The following is a 15,064-nucleotide window of genomic DNA, read 5'->3' as shown; positions in this document are numbered from 1 at the left end:
GCATGATCGGCACCGTTCCTGGCGAGCAGCTGACCGGAGCCTTAACAAGGAGCGTGCTTCCCCGCTCAGAGGCCGCAGCCGGCTGCGTGGGCCCAGCAGAGCCCCCCAGCAGCCGCCCCTCTGCCCGGGACCCGGGGCACCCAGCGGAGCTCGGCCTCCGTCCGGCCCTCCTCTAACCGCCGGTGCCGACCGGGGCTCAGACTCCTCAAGAACAACCAGGGGGTTGAACAGAGCCCACTTTCAACAGCGGGGGGCGAGCGGGGACCTCAGAGTATCCACGCTTCTTCCGTGAGCAGGGAGTATTTTAAATCTTTGATATTTTTCAGGGAAGAAAACACGTTCATTTCATGGGCTACCAAAAAGTTAACGTCTAGATTTCCTAAAAGTCCGCTTACCCTTGATTCCCACCTAGAGGATCAAGATAATTGAGGACTTTCAGGAACTCTTTACTTTCATAGCAACCAGCACAGGGCGGCTCTACGCGTTAATAGCCTGGAGGCCTAACATGGAGCCTGAGAGGAACCTCATTCGCTATACAGATGCGCTGTCATCACACGACAGCTACGCGGACGGCGTAAAGACCTCAGTGGCCACACTGGGTCCCGGAATCAACAGATTCTCTAGATTCTAGACCCTTGACACTTGCTGTCTCAGGGGAGCAGGGGAAAGGATAGGGAAGGAATCTGCTCCGGACAAGCACCTGAGACCCGTCTTGTGCCGTCCACGGGGGGCCAGCCCGCTCCTCTGACGGGGCCCAACTTTTCCTTGTGTTTATCACCCGGTGAACTTCATTCACCTCCCACTGGCTCTAGACCTGTTCTACTTAAAACAAACTCTCTAGACTCTGGCTCTAGACCTGTTCTACTTAAAACAAAAAGGTCTTTGCGCTCCCAAATCCTGTTGAAGGGAAGGTTTATAAAAAGTGTCTCCCGACGTTTATAAAATACATTAATGTTTTACTACCACGCTTCAGTCTTCAAAGGGTCGGAAAACAGAATAAAGAGATGTTTCCAGTAAAAACTAATAAAGCTGCAATTAATATGGAAAAGCACAAAAGAGGACGTCTGGAAAGCAGACACATCAGAGCTATTCCGCTTGGGAAGGGCCTGCTTTGAGGGGGAGGGCGCGCCAGGGCCGCCCCGTGCCCTCTCCACGTCTGCGATCCCGTCCTGTCCGCTGCCCAGCTCCGAACCAGGATGCAGCGGGCACGCCTCTGGCAACGCCGGCCTTCTCGCAACGCGAAGAAACTTGGCGGCCGAGGCGGGGCGAGAGCGGAGGGAAGGAAGGGACAGCCCGTGCCTGCGCTCCACAGGGACGCAGGGCGGGGGGGGCGGGGGGAGCTCCCAAGCAGGTGGGGGAGGTGTGGGGCTGGCCGCGATCAACGGGCGCCCCTTTGCCCAGGCGGGGGGGGGGGGGGGGGGGGGGCGACCACCCACAGGCCCTCTGGACTCCGCGCGAGGCGGCCTCTAAGCGCGCCCGGGATGCCCAGCGCACCTTTGTCGTGATGGTGCCAGCCTCCGGCGTAGTAGTCCTGGAGGACCTGGGGGGGCCTCCAGGTATCGAGGATGTAGTCCACCTGGTGCTGCTTCCGCCAAGTCAAAGACTGACACATGATCTCCCTGGCTTTGTCGATGTTGAAGTCCCGGGCACGTAAGAACCGAAGAATGTGCTCGTCCTTTGGAATCTGTGAAGAGAGTAAGATGTTTCTAAGCAACGGTAAAAGCTGCTAAGGGAAGAAAACCAAGTGACTAAAGGGGAATGAAACTCTAAAACTCACTTCTCGTCCAGAGCGAGCTGCATTATTGCACTATTTTTTTTCTTTTTTTTTTTTAAATTTTTTTTTTTTTAACATTTATTTATTTTTGACACAGAGACACAGCATGAACGGGGGAGGGGCAGAGAGAGAGGGAGACACAGAATCGGAAACAGGCCCCAGGCTCCGAGCCATCAGCCCAGAGCCCGACGCGGGGCTCGAACTCACGGACCGCGAGATCGTGACCTGAGCTGAAGTCGGACGCTTAACCGACTGAGCCACCCAGGCGCCCCTATTGCGCTATTTAAAATCAGCCGCTATTTGTCGCTCAAAAAGAAACAAACATTCAAAAACAATTTTTTTTTTAAATCGGCCGTTACTAAAAAACCCCCCTCAAGGCTTTAGAAAATCACTACCGCTAATCTGAGTAATCTCTCCAGAATTCTATTTTAGTGTCGGCAAAGCAGAGCGAAGGCAGAAATAATCTGTTAAACGTCAAATGCTCCGGCCTGCCGGACCGATCCGTGATTGTGATCTGCGTGCACTTCTGCACGTGTATTACACCCGAACAAAAGTCAGGACGCAAAAGTATTGCTGGTTTTGGTGGCGGTGGCGGTGTCGCTAACACACAGGGACCTTCTCTGGAGAGTCTGCTATCGGACGAGTCGGCTCCTCTGAGGGAAGGACCAGGCCAAGACTGTGTCCGAGTCGTATCTGGCCCGGCCGTCTTCCTCCACGGCCACACGCTCGCTGGTGCACACCACCGGTCCACGGCGGGTGGGAGGGCAGGGAAGGGGGAGCCTTCCGACTCCCCCACTGCTGGGAGAGTAACTCCAGGCACAGAGATGGCATCGCTGTGACTCAGGAAGGACCAGCATCCCACGGACGTGGTAAAGAACGAGGGTTCTGGGACCAGAGGGCCTGGCTTCAAACCCTCACGCCAGCACTCCCTCGGGGGAAGACCTCGGGCAAGCCAATTCACTGCCCTGTGCCTCGGTTTCCTCGTATGTACAACAGGGGTGGAAAATACGTCACCGTCTCAGAGGGACGTTGGGAAGATCTCGTAAAGGTCGTGAGAGTGTCTAGCCCGTGGCAAGCTCACGACAAACGACAGCCATCATTACAGCGGCTGTGCTCCCGGTAAGTGCTACCAACAGTCGCGTCAGACACAGAGGTGCTGGTAACCAAGGCCGGCAGAAACCAGCGCGTGGGTGGGCTCCATGCAATGCCCAGCTTCCCTTTACTAAGCGATGCCAGTAACTAGCGGGACATAGCAACGTGCCTGTGTTCACTTCTAGTCCCCTGTTAGCATGAGGTGGGTTAGAAAAACCCGACTCCTCGGGGCGCCTGGGTGGCTCAGTCGGTTAAGCGTCCGACTTCAGCTCAGGTCACCATCTCGCGGTCTGTGAGTTCGAGCCCCGCGTCGGGCTCTGGGCTGATGGCCCGGAGCCTGGAACCTGCTTCCGATTCTGTGTCTCCCCCTCTCTCTCTGCCCCTCCCCTGTTCATGCTCTGTCTCTGTCTCAAAAATAAATAAACGTTAAAAAAAAAATTAAAGGGGCGCCTGGGTGGCGCAGTCGGTTAAGCGTCCGACTTCAGCTCAGGTCACGATCTCGCGGTCCGTGAGTTCGAGCCCCGCGTCGGGCTCCGGGCTGACGGCTCGGAGCCTGGAGCCTGTTTCCGATTCTGTGTCTCCCTCTCTCTCTGCCCCTCCCCCGTTCATGCTCTGTCTCTCTCTGTCCCCAAAATAAATAAACGTTGGAAAAAAAAAATTAAAAAAAAAAAAAAACCCAACTCCTTATAAGGCTAAAATTTTACCAAAAACCTCAAAATCGAAACTCAAACACTTCTAGTCTTAAAACAATCCGTGAATCCCTTCCAAAGCTTCTGAAAATTAAAATGTCAGAATACTTGGAACCTGATATCGCTTTATAATGTGACATGTAATTTTTGAACACCTTTTATTCTTTTTATTGCCGAATTTTTTTTTTCATTTTTTTTTAACGCTTTATTTATTTTTGAGACAGGGAGAGACAGAGCATGAACGGGGGAGAGTCAGACAGAGAGAGACACAGAATCTGAAACAGGCTCCAGGCTCTGAGCTGTCAGCACAGAGCCCGACGCGGGGCTCGAACTCACGGACCGCGAGATCACGACCTGAGCCGAAGTCGGCCGCTGAACCGACTGAGTCACCCAGGCACCCCGCCGAATTTTTTTTAATGTTATTATTTATTTTTCAGAGACAGAGAGAGAGAGAGAGAGAGAGACAGAGCATGAGAGGGGGAGGGGCAGAGACAGAGAGAGACACAGAATCCGAAATGGGCTCCAGGCTCTGAGCTGTCAGCACAGAGCCCGACGCGGGGCTCGAACCCATGAACCACGACATCACGACCTGAGCCGAAGTTGGACCCTTAACCGACTGAGCCACCCAGGCACCCCTAAAGATTTTATTCTTAAGTGATCTCTACGCCTAACGTGGGGCTCAAACCCACAACCCTGAGATCATGAGCCACACACTCCACTGACTGAGCCAGCCAGGTGTCCCGACGTGTAGCTGTTTTTAAGTGAGACCCTTCTCTGGTAAACCTAGAAAAATAAACTGATTCTAAATAGAAGGGCATCACAATTTGCCGTCCAGGACTCGGACGCCACACAGAGAAACACAGATCCTGTGACTCTGGGACTGGGAGGGGCTTCCCCAGCTACGGTAATCGGGAACATTTACTCCGAGGAACCACGAACAGAACCATGAACAGGACCCAGAACCATGAACAGTTCCACGGACAGCACCACCACACACGGGGGGGCGGGGGGGGGGGGGGCCGGTTCTCACTTTGCCCTTGTGGGTTTCCTGGAGCCACTGGCGAAGCCGGATCAGGCAACTCTCCTGCAGCGGGGTCAAGTCCCCCAGGTATCTCTTGATGTAGTCTGCGTCTAGTTTGTCTGGAACAGAAATTACATGACAGCGTTTACAACAAAGAACGCTGGAACTTGAAGGCGTCCAAAGTCGTCCTGCTCAGCAAAGTGCGGTCCTCCGGCCACAGAACTGAAGGATGCCACGGGGACAGCAGGGTCAAGCCGGCCCCCCCCTTAGAGACCCTCAGTGATCGTCTGTAAGACCAAATCCCTGGCCAAGCCACAGCTCAACCTACTGACTCAATTACCTTTAGGGCCTAGCACGCGGGAAGCATAGAGCATCTGACGACGCTACGATTGCAGTAAAAGGCTTAGTTGCTATTCGTTTGCTAAGTACGCCTTCAATTAAAGTAACTGAAAAGCATCTCCCGGTTTCAATAAAAGAACAACTTGATAGAACTCTTCCTGCCCATTAAAAAAAAAAAAAAAAAAGAAACTTTTCTTCGTTCTAAGAGAAAACTACAATGGGTTACCTAAGCCAGAGGAAAAGGGACAGCGACAAAATGATACCTAAAGGTCCTAAGGAGACAAGAACGGGCCGAGGAACCGGAGGGAAAGGACCCCATACGACCCCCGGTCCTGCTCGTGGGACACCGCATCTTTCCTACCTTCAGGGGTCCCCGCCGCCGGCTCGGGCGGCCCGCTGGGGCTGCTGAGCGCCTCGCCGCCCAGCCCCTCCGCCTGGGCAGCATCCGAGACGACAGCAGCCGAGGACGCCGCCTGTTTCTTGCAGGACGAGGTCGTCTCTGAAGAGGAAGCTATGGGAGGCGGAGTCCAACGGGGCACGAACGTGATGCCTTCTTCTTCCAGCTGACGAAGATAGTATTCAATGATTTCTTTCCCCTTGAAAATAAAACCGATTTGACGGTTAGGATGTGATCCACGTTCAAATTATTCGCCCCTCCCCCAGATTTTTAAGACACTAACAAAAACCGAAGAGCCGCGGAAGAAATCTATAAAAGCAAAAGCCAAATGCCTCTGTGTCTGGGTTTTTCATAATTATTTTACTTCCTCTTCTCCAAAGGTCCAGGAAGTAATTTCTAAAGAGACGGGGTTTTTTTTAATGACTGACTAAAAGCACCCACGTATCACCCTTGTACGCAATCTGCGCTTTGTGTCTCGACCCAAGTTCTTTCCAACACCCTGAAAATAAGGCAAGCCTTCACATAACACTCATGATCTCACACGGACACTCTCAAAACCCAAATCCCACAGCAGCGCTGAGCAACGGCACGAGAACAAGAAGGCAAGTTTTCCACGCAAGGTGAACCTAAGAACCCGAGGCCCGGGGGCCCCCGGGGATCCCCGACAAGCGCTCCCCCTGCCCACAGACAGGTCCGCTCCCGCCTCGCCCGCCCACCCCAATCTGCCAACGATTCCGGGCAGAGGGCACAGCGGCCAGTGGCCGCACCTTCCTGCTACGTCCCTGGCAACAGCAATATCTGAACTCCCACCCAACCCTCCCCCTCCCTAGAACGCAAGACTCGGGGGAGCGTCAAATCGTTGCCGCGTCATGAAACGGCCGGGACCCCCGACTGGCCCGTTTCTGGCCTTCTGAAAACACTGCCAGCCTCGAGCACCTCAGAGGCTCCTGCCCCCCCTTTTCCATAAAATCCCAAGCTGGACTCACTTTTTTTATGTTGCTGGTGTATTGTTTCATTGCAATTTTTTCCACTGTACTTTCGAAACCAAAGAAAGATTTAATATCTAAACTTGCGGACTGTTCAAAACAGGTCCAATCTTCGTTCTCAGGGTGAACCTGCAGACAAATGAGAAATCGTTCCCATTAAGTATGCTGATGAGTGACGGTATCATCTGTCGGCTTCTCCATCAACTAGTAACCAAAAGAAAACACTTACTCTACCAGTAACGTTACGGTCATGAAAGCAGCAGATGGAAAATTTACACAAGGGAGGCTCAAAATCATAAAAAGACCTAAATATTTGTAAAATATCCTAGAAAAAAAAAATCGAAAAACGCCTGTTAAAAGGAGAGCTCCGCTTTCATTGGTGGTTCATCCATTCACCGTATTTCCTGAGCAGGGTTCTCCAGTGTAGACCAAACAAAGATCCCTGCCTGATGTAGCTTACGGTCTGGAGGGGGAGACAGCCAATTAGCCATGAACATAAAGAGGTAAGAAACTGAAGACAAGCGCTAAGGGAAAAAGGAAAAGCTGGAGCAGGTGAATGAACTGGGGGGCGGGCAGCAGAATTGAACAGGGTGTTCAGGCTGGCTTCATCCAGAAGGGCAGATGTGAGCACAGACCGAAGGTGAGGGCGGGAGTCCATCAGAGATCCGGGGGCACAGCGCCCCCGGCAGAGGGCGCACTTGGAGCAGAGGTCCTTAGGGGAAGCAGCCTACGCCATCAGGGAACAGCAGGTGCGTAGGCTTGTGCACAAAGACAGCAGGACAGCAGATGTGTGAGGACGAGAAAACGGGGGGCCCTGTAAGCCACTGGGAGGCCTCTGGGCTTTTCTGTGTGAAATGCAGGAAGGCTGCAGAAAGTATGATACGATCTGACATTATTTATTTATTTAAAGTTTTTAATGTTTATTTATTTTTGAGAGAGAGAAAGAGCAGGGGAGGGGCAGAGAGAGAGGGAGACACAGAATCCGAAGCAGGCTCCAGGCTCCGAGCTGTCAGCCCAGAGCCCAATGCGGGCTCAAACCCACGGGCCGTGAGATCCGTGACCTGAACCGAAGTCGGATGCTTCACGGACGGAGCCACCCAGGCGCCCCTGATCTGACATACTTTAAATGGATCACTTGGGATTCCGCGCTAAGGATACGTTGTAGAAGGGTGAGGAAGAAGCAGAGAGACCCTATTAGATTATTCTGATAATCTGGTGGCAAGTTAGTGATGAAGAACAGCAGATCAGCCTGATACAGAGGTACCCATCACAGGCAAGCCCCGCTTTCCCGAAGTCTGCATTCCGCCCCATCGCTTCTACGAAAGACTGACATTCGTGCCTCTTTTGGCTAACCAAAAGAAACCTAAAGAGGATTTCCTCATTTAGGAAAATGGGTGAACGTGAAAACAGCATTCACCGTTTGTTTTGCAAAAGCCGTTACGGAGGCAGCTCGTACCCCAAGCGGCGAGGATGGCACCACGCCCCCCACCCCGCCTCCGGAAGCCTCGAGACTCCAGAGCTTAGAACAGCGTCTGGGGGCCTCTGGGCTTTATCTCCGTTTATTCTGTGCGCCTGTTAGCAAGACGGGTCCTGGGGCACCAGAAGCCCCTAAACAAGCTATGTTTTGCTTTGCATACGGGAATGCTAAAAAATCTTCCCATATACACTCGTAACTGCTGCTTTGCTCTGCCCGTGTTCAGCGTACGAAAGGCTTCACGGGAATGCTCTACTTTCAGAGAGCGGAGGAAAACTGTTCTCTTGGGTCCTTCCCGTGTACTTCTGAAGTGTTAGAGTGGCGCCGGGAAGGAAGGGACACGGGAAGGTCACAAGGCGACCCTGACTGCTACAGCCACGTGACCCATTCTGCAGTAAACCGCAGCTGCCACCCGCTGACCCCACGCGTCAGAAGCGAGGGACGGTGTCTGAAGAACACAAGGCGGTGTGCCGTTTAGCGCGACGGCCACGCGGGTCCCAGAAGCACAGGCCGGCCCCAGCCTGCGTCCCCTGCCCTCCCCGGCCCCACCCCCGCGAGCGCGGTTACTCACAGTGTAGCAGCAATGTTCGTGGATGATGACCCGGTTGGAGAATGTTTCGTTATGGGCCTCGATGTGCAAAGTACGTTCCCGAGAATTCAGTGAGTTTTTTTGGACAAAATAAACATAATCGACTCCTGCAATCTTTAAAAAAAAAAAAAGGAGAAAACGGACTTATTAATGACACCGAGTGCAACAGAAGCCACGAGCGTTAAGTTCGTCTGGCAGGGGGACGGCCTCAATGTCCCCGTGGGTACCTTTTTCAGCAGCCTTGGTGCGTCTATGTCCAGCTTGCAGCGCCGTTCTATAATGTGAACGGCCCCGTCTTCGCTCTTGAACTCGTTCACGGTGTCACTGTCCACAAACATCGGGATCAAAGGACACGTAGGGAACCTCCTTTCGTAGGCCTGGGGATAAATTGTTTTAAAAAAAGGAATTGAACAGAGATGCGACCCGCCAGCCCGTCACTGAGATTCTCCCAGGAATAAAAGCATCTCCCGGGGCGCTTAGGTGGCTCGGTCGGTGAAGCGGCCAACGCTTGATCTCAGCTCAGGTCTCAATCACAGGGTAGGGAGTTCAAGCCCCGCATCGGGCTCCACTCTGGGCGCAAAGCTTACTTAAAAAAAAAAAAAAACAGGGGCGCCTGGGTGGCACAGTCGGTTAAGCGTCCGACTTCAGCCAGGTCACGATCTCGCGGTCCGGGAGTTCGAGCCCCGCGTCAGGCTCTGGGCTGATGGCTCAGAGCCTGGAGCCTGTTTCCGATTCTGTGTCTCCCTCTCTCTCTGCCCCTCTCCTGTTCATGCTCTGTCTCTCTCTGTCCCAAAAATAAATAAACGTTGAAAAAAAATTTTTTTTAAATAAAAAATAAAAAAAAAATAAAAAAAAAAACCAAACACGGCATCTCCTGATACACGTCCACGCGTCACCACAGAGCTGCCTTTGTCTTTACATCATAAGCTTTTGTTAAAAAAGAAAAAGACATTCTGTGTTCATGGACTGGGAGTCTCAGGGCAGTAAAGACGTCAATCCTTCCCACGTGGCTACAGAGGTTTAACACAACTCCTATCGAAATCCCGGCAGGGCTCGTCTTTGTCTAAAAGCTACAGACAAGATTATTTTAAAATTTATATGGAGGGGCGCCTGGGCGGCTCAGTCGGTCGAGCATCCAACTCGATCGCGCCTCAGGTCACGATCTCACGGTTCATGACTTAGAGCCCTGCGTCCGGCTCTCTGCTGACAGTGCGGAGCCTGCTCGAGAGTCTCTCTCTCCCTCTCACCCTGCCCCTCCCCAGCTTGCACTCTCAAAATAAATAAACTTAAAAAAAAAACATAAAGTTTATACGGAGAGGCAGGAGAACTAAACCGGCTAAAACAATTCTCAACAAAAAACGACTAAACTGGGAGGAATCACTCCAAGTGGTGTGGGATCGGTGCCTACTGCGCAGCCACGGTGACCCAGGCCTGCGCGGCTGGCGGTGGAAGGGACACAGAAGTCACAGGGCAGACAGCCGTACATCGACCCACACAAATACGCCCAAGTGATTTTCGACAGAGGGGCAGGAGCGATTCGACGGAAGAAGGACGGCCTTTCTGTCCAACAAATCTGACTGGAGGCCTTGCACACCAACAGGAAGGAACTAAAAAAAAGGACCTCAACCTGAACCCCACACCGTATGTACAAATTAGCTCAAAACGGACCATGGACTCAAACGTGTTTGTAACCTGCTGGAAATGACAACTGCAGAAACGCAGAACAGATCGGCGGTTGCCAGGGGCGGGGGGGGGGGAGTGGGTGCAGCCGTCAAGGCACTCGGAGAATGTTCAGTATCTTCGCTGCATCCGCGGCGATATTCCGGTTGTGACGACGGACCACAGTCTCCCTAAATGTTACGGGGGGCGGGGAGGAACGGGTAAGGAACACAGGGGAAGCCCCGGTGTCATTCCTGGTGAATAACAGGGTATTAACATATCGTGACTCTTCAATTATCGCAAACTACGAAACTTAAAGCATGAAAAAAAGCTTCACTCCCTGTATAATTCATCCAAACTTTTCGACAATGCACTCAGGCGCCCGATTTAGTTTACGGCGTAGCGAGTGTGTGGTGATCTGTGAAGACAGCTTTGCTGACGACCTGACTATTGAATTTACGCTAAAACCGAAGCCACCCGGCGGCTCGCGGGGCTGCAGGAACAGGAAACCGAGGCGGCCGGATGACAAGTGTCTGGGCTCTAAGAAGAAGCATGAAAAAGCAGCCTGGGGCTGGGCCCAGCACCTCAGTGACGTGATCTTCCTATTAAAGTGACAAATGCCACTCCTCCACCAGCTGTCCTAAAAATGGGGGGGGGGGGGGGGAGCTGACTTCCCGCCTTAAATTAATCACAACCACACACAGATTTGAGGAGAAATGTATGCTGTTGACAAGATGAATGACAACCTCAAAGTGGCACCGACCGCTGCGATGTGACCTCCGACAAGGGGCGAGGCGTTCCGGCGCACGGCCAGACTAACACGCTGCCTTCCGTGGAGCAGTTTCCTGAAGCTGCCCGTGGACAGACCTGACGTCTGAACAGAAGTAATACTCAGGTCACAGCAGCTGCACTGAACCCCCCCATAAAGCACCAGAGCAACCTATTTCTTATTTTTTGTATTTACAATTTTTTTATATTTGTTTTTTAGAGAGAGAGGGAGGGAGGAGCAGAGAGAGAGGGGGACAGAGGATCCGAAGCGGACCCTGTGCTGACATCAGCGAGCCCGATGCGGGGCCTGAACTCACGGACCCTAAGATCCATGACCTGAACCGAAGTCGGGACGCCCCTACCAGAGCGACCTATTAATCCCTCCATCCGGTTTTCACTAATCTCACTCTAAGCATCCTCGATAATCTGGTACATATCTCCTCTCCTCTCCACAACATTACAGGGCTACACCAGTCTGCAAATTTCCGGCTGTGCTCCTGCTGTCTATGTAAGATACCACGCGAGGCGATAGGGGAGGCAGTGGAAAATGAAGCAGACAGTTCAGGAAAGGGAGTCAGGGTCATAACACGAGTGTGTCCTAAGAATAAGCAAGTGCCACAGAGGTGTCAGGAGAAAGAGAACACCCTGAGCTTTGGAGAGAGGGGTGGTGTAGGAAGGCTTCGTGGAAGAGGGGGCATTTACACTGGGCCTCAAGGCACACGACTGTTTATAGTCATCGAGGAGGGGAGAGATTTCTAGGAAAGAGAACCCAGGAGCGTGGCCTCAAGGGAATGCCGCAGGGCGAGCAGGGACCGAAAGCCAGTGGAGGAGGGAACGGTGGCCTGCAGTGACACTTGTGACAAGGCCTGTCCCTGCTGAGCACAGCCCACGTGGCCACACCAAACCCAACGGAAGGCCTGGCTCTCCTGGAGTTGACCTACCTCACGGGGCGATGGAGAAGGAGGGAAGTCTACCTTGTGACCAGAGTCGCCCTTTCAGAAAATCAAGGACAGTCATACACAGGGTGGTCTGGAAGGGAGGCAAAACTTGCGTGGTGGCCAATTATAACTGCTTTTTAAAAGTCTTTACTTTGGGGGTTGAAAACATATCCTTCCTATTTACCTACTCCCCCCTCCTCTCAAATATATTCTGCATCCCATTAACTGCTATAATCTTGACAAATCACACAGCATTCGTCTCTTAATGCATTTGAAATCAACAACATGGAAGTTTATCGAACTGCTCAGACCATACCACACAGAAGTCTCTGGGAGGCCCTAAAATACGCCTGTATTGAGTACTGCACACGGGAACAACTCTAGAAAAAAAAAATTTTGCTATCATTTGTTCTACAGACACTGAAAACCATCTAAACTGAGTTTTAAATTTTAATACATTACAAAAAAAAAAAAAAAAAACCCTGGCTTTGTATACTCCAGTGCTATGACATATCAAAAAATTGAAATACAAGGATTCAAACAAAAAGATTCTTTTTGAGTTACATACGGGGTAGAGTAGGCACTCGCCAAGAAATACCCGAAGCCGGGATCTCTCCTATCAAAGGACCTATTAGATCACTTTCAAAATGCCCACAACGGCCTCTAAATTCCTGCAACAGAGTGGTCAGCACAGGGCACTACCCACACAGCCCGGTCTTCAATTTAAGACACAGCACAAACCCTCCAGTCCCTGTAAAATCACCCATCCGTGTAGACGCCTGTTTTCACAGAGACTCGCTTTTACCTTGGCCAGATGGCCTTAGGCGTGACAGTGCTAATGCACGACCCACCCGGGGAATCGGTACACTCCTCTGCAAAGCTGTCTGTGCGGAAGGTTCCTAGCGAGCTTCTCCCTGCTTCCCTGCGCACCCCGGTCGGCACCCGCCCCCCGTCCCCAGGAGCACCACTCAGCCACGGGGCAGGGGCCAGTCCATGTGTCTTCGCATCGCCTAAAACAAAGTCAGTGTTCAATAAACATTTTTTGAATTATGGAATAAAACCTTGCTAGATAGGGGCGCCTGGGTGGCTCAGTCGGTCACGTGTCCGACTTCGGCACAGGTCACGATCTCAGGTTTCGTGAGTTCAAGCCCCGCGTCGGGCTCTGTGCGGAGCTGATTTCAGATCCTCTATCTCCCTCTCTCTCTCGGCCCCTCCCCTGTTCGTGTGTGCTCGGGCTCTCTCTCTCTCAAAAATAAACATTAAAACAAAAACAAAAAAACAAAAAAAACCCTTACTAGATAAAGCAACAAACCCAGCTCTTTGTCTCTGTGCTCACTTACCTGGGCCAATCTTTCGGAGATATATAAGGCTCAGGAATTCTGCATAATGTTGGTGCAGAAAAGCCTAACTTTCTAGAGGGTTATAGAAAAGGAAGATCGCAAAACGGTGACAAAACTTTAGTCTCTGAAACTGCTTACGGACACCAGACCCCAGTTTTTCAGCACAAACTACAATCTACAAACTTGCTGCAGCCTCTGAAAAACAGAAGCATTCCAATCTTATTAGAAACATTTATGCACATTCTAGTTTTGCCCACAGGAAGGGCCTAGAAGCAATGACACCTCAGCAGCAACAAGAAACTTGGCATCTAGAGCTCGGTTTCTAAATACCACTCAGGACTAGAGAAGAAGGCACGCACTGTCAAGAAATGACTGATTACAAGTCTGAAGGGAAAGGTCAAGGTGAATCTGAAGTACTTACCAGAAATAAGGATGTGCTCAGTGACGGAGGGGGGGCATGTCAAAAGGACACAGGAACCAGCCTGAAGGGGTTCCACTCCCCCCCGTTCTGAGATCACTTGAGCACCAGAAAGAGAAAAGATAGTGATACTCAAGAGAAATGGGCGGGGGAGGAAATCTTACAGACAAATGTCACCTAATAACCACAGGAGCAAACAACACAATCAGAAAACCACAATTCTGCAACCACCGATTTATAACTGGTTCAGGCAAGGATCGACACAGGGCACCTACTGAAAGGCTGGAAGAGACAGCACGGTCTCCAAGATCACCCTGCAGGTTGTCAGTTACAAAGGGACAGATGATGGAAAGCTGTCCCTTTATAGGGGAAAGATCTAGCAGATACCAGCTCCGGCCAAGGATTTAACTCAGGACCAAGCACGGGACAACCTGCCGAGCTGCTGTGACACAACGGAAGCACGCACGACCTCTGCAGACCTCACAACAGAAAGGGAGGAAATAATCAAGACAAGTCCAAGTTACGGGGCACTGCACAAAAGCACCGGCCTGGACTCTTAAAAAATGAGAAAGGCCAGTGTCTTGAAAGATGCACAAAAAAAGCCGAGAACTATCTAGCAAGAAGGCAATTAAAGAGCCAGGACTACCAAAGGCTATGCTGCATTGGCTCTTTGGAATAAAAAGAGCTCTAGAGAATATTTAAGGACATGTGCCCATGCATCACACACTAAATACTACCATTCTGTCCGTGTGAAATTTCGCGGGTGTGATAACGATGACCGTTAAGCAGCGTTTCTATTCTGAGGCAATAATGCTTTAGTACTTAGGGCAAGTGTAATGATACACACAGCTTCTTTCAAATGGTTCTGCAAGACTCAGGCTGTGAGTGTGTGCATGTGCGCGCGCGCGCGCGCGCGTGCGTGTGTGTAAGAGATAAAGAGAATGTATTAGACATGTATTTGCTACACTTCATCAACTTCTTTAATAATGCAAATTTCTCAAAGTAAAAAACTGGGGACGCTAGCAACAGGGGAAGGTCACTTCGGGGGGGAAGGGCAATATGGAGACCAACAGTGCTTTTGCACGGAACTGAGTACGACCTTGTCACATCTTACCCGGCGTGAGGTTTGGCCCAGCTCCAGCCCGAGGGGGAAGGCCAGGTGAGAGGTCCCCCGGGGCCCTGCGCCTCGGCACGGGGGCCTCCGGCCCGGCCCGGCCACCGTGGCTCTGAGGGGACGCGGACCCAGAGAGCTCCAGCTGCCGGCTCTTCACGAGAAGGCAGCAGTCTGGATTTCCGTGTGCCGCTTCCCCATTCTGAAGGCTTAGTTCGTGCCCACGGGCCCACGTCCGCAGGCCTTCGAGTCTCCTCCCTGCACCTATCTCTCCAGAACTGGGCAGGAACCCAGGCTTCAGTTCTCTCCGGGTTCAAATCACCGCCTCGGGAGAGCCACAGGAATTTCCCTCCGTCTTAGTTTTCAGGAACTATCTGCAATATTATTATGTCACTTCCTAATCACACTCGGCATGTATCAACCACAAAAATCAAGAAAGGCCTGAACAGAACTAAAGTTTCCAGAAGGC

At 51.8% G+C, this 15,064-nt stretch overlaps 1 protein-coding gene across 2 annotated transcripts in view; it reads right to left on the bottom strand.

The window, feature by feature from the left end:
* The window catches only part of SEC14L1 (SEC14 like lipid binding 1), a 52,152-nt gene that overhangs the window by 11,310 nt on the left and 25,778 nt on the right, over nt 1–15,064 (bottom strand). The window contains exons 1-7 of one of the 2 annotated variants that reach the window (XM_047833681.1): nt 13,488–13,570; nt 8,589–8,738; nt 8,344–8,475; nt 6,299–6,427; nt 5,277–5,511; nt 4,586–4,695; nt 1,495–1,684 (exon numbers count right to left, since the gene is read on the bottom strand). In XM_047833681.1, the coding sequence (XP_047689637.1) occupies nt 1,495–1,684; nt 4,586–4,695; nt 5,277–5,511; nt 6,299–6,427; nt 8,344–8,475; nt 8,589–8,699 (907 nt within the window). In that variant the 5' untranslated portion in view covers nt 8,700–8,738; nt 13,488–13,570. Of the gene's footprint in view, nt 1–1,494; nt 1,685–4,585; nt 4,696–5,276; nt 5,512–6,298; nt 6,428–8,343; nt 8,476–8,588; nt 8,739–13,487; nt 13,571–15,064 lie in introns of those variants that run through there. The other variant, XM_047833680.1, reaches the window with a different exon arrangement.

The sequence above is a fragment of the Prionailurus viverrinus genome, chromosome E1 (genome assembly GCF_022837055.1).
Source record: "Prionailurus viverrinus isolate Anna chromosome E1, UM_Priviv_1.0, whole genome shotgun sequence".
Taxonomy (NCBI): domain Eukaryota; kingdom Metazoa; phylum Chordata; class Mammalia; order Carnivora; family Felidae; genus Prionailurus; species Prionailurus viverrinus.
The sequence above is the reverse complement of the archived record's forward strand: the minus strand, read 5'-3'. Positions and strand labels throughout refer to the sequence as shown.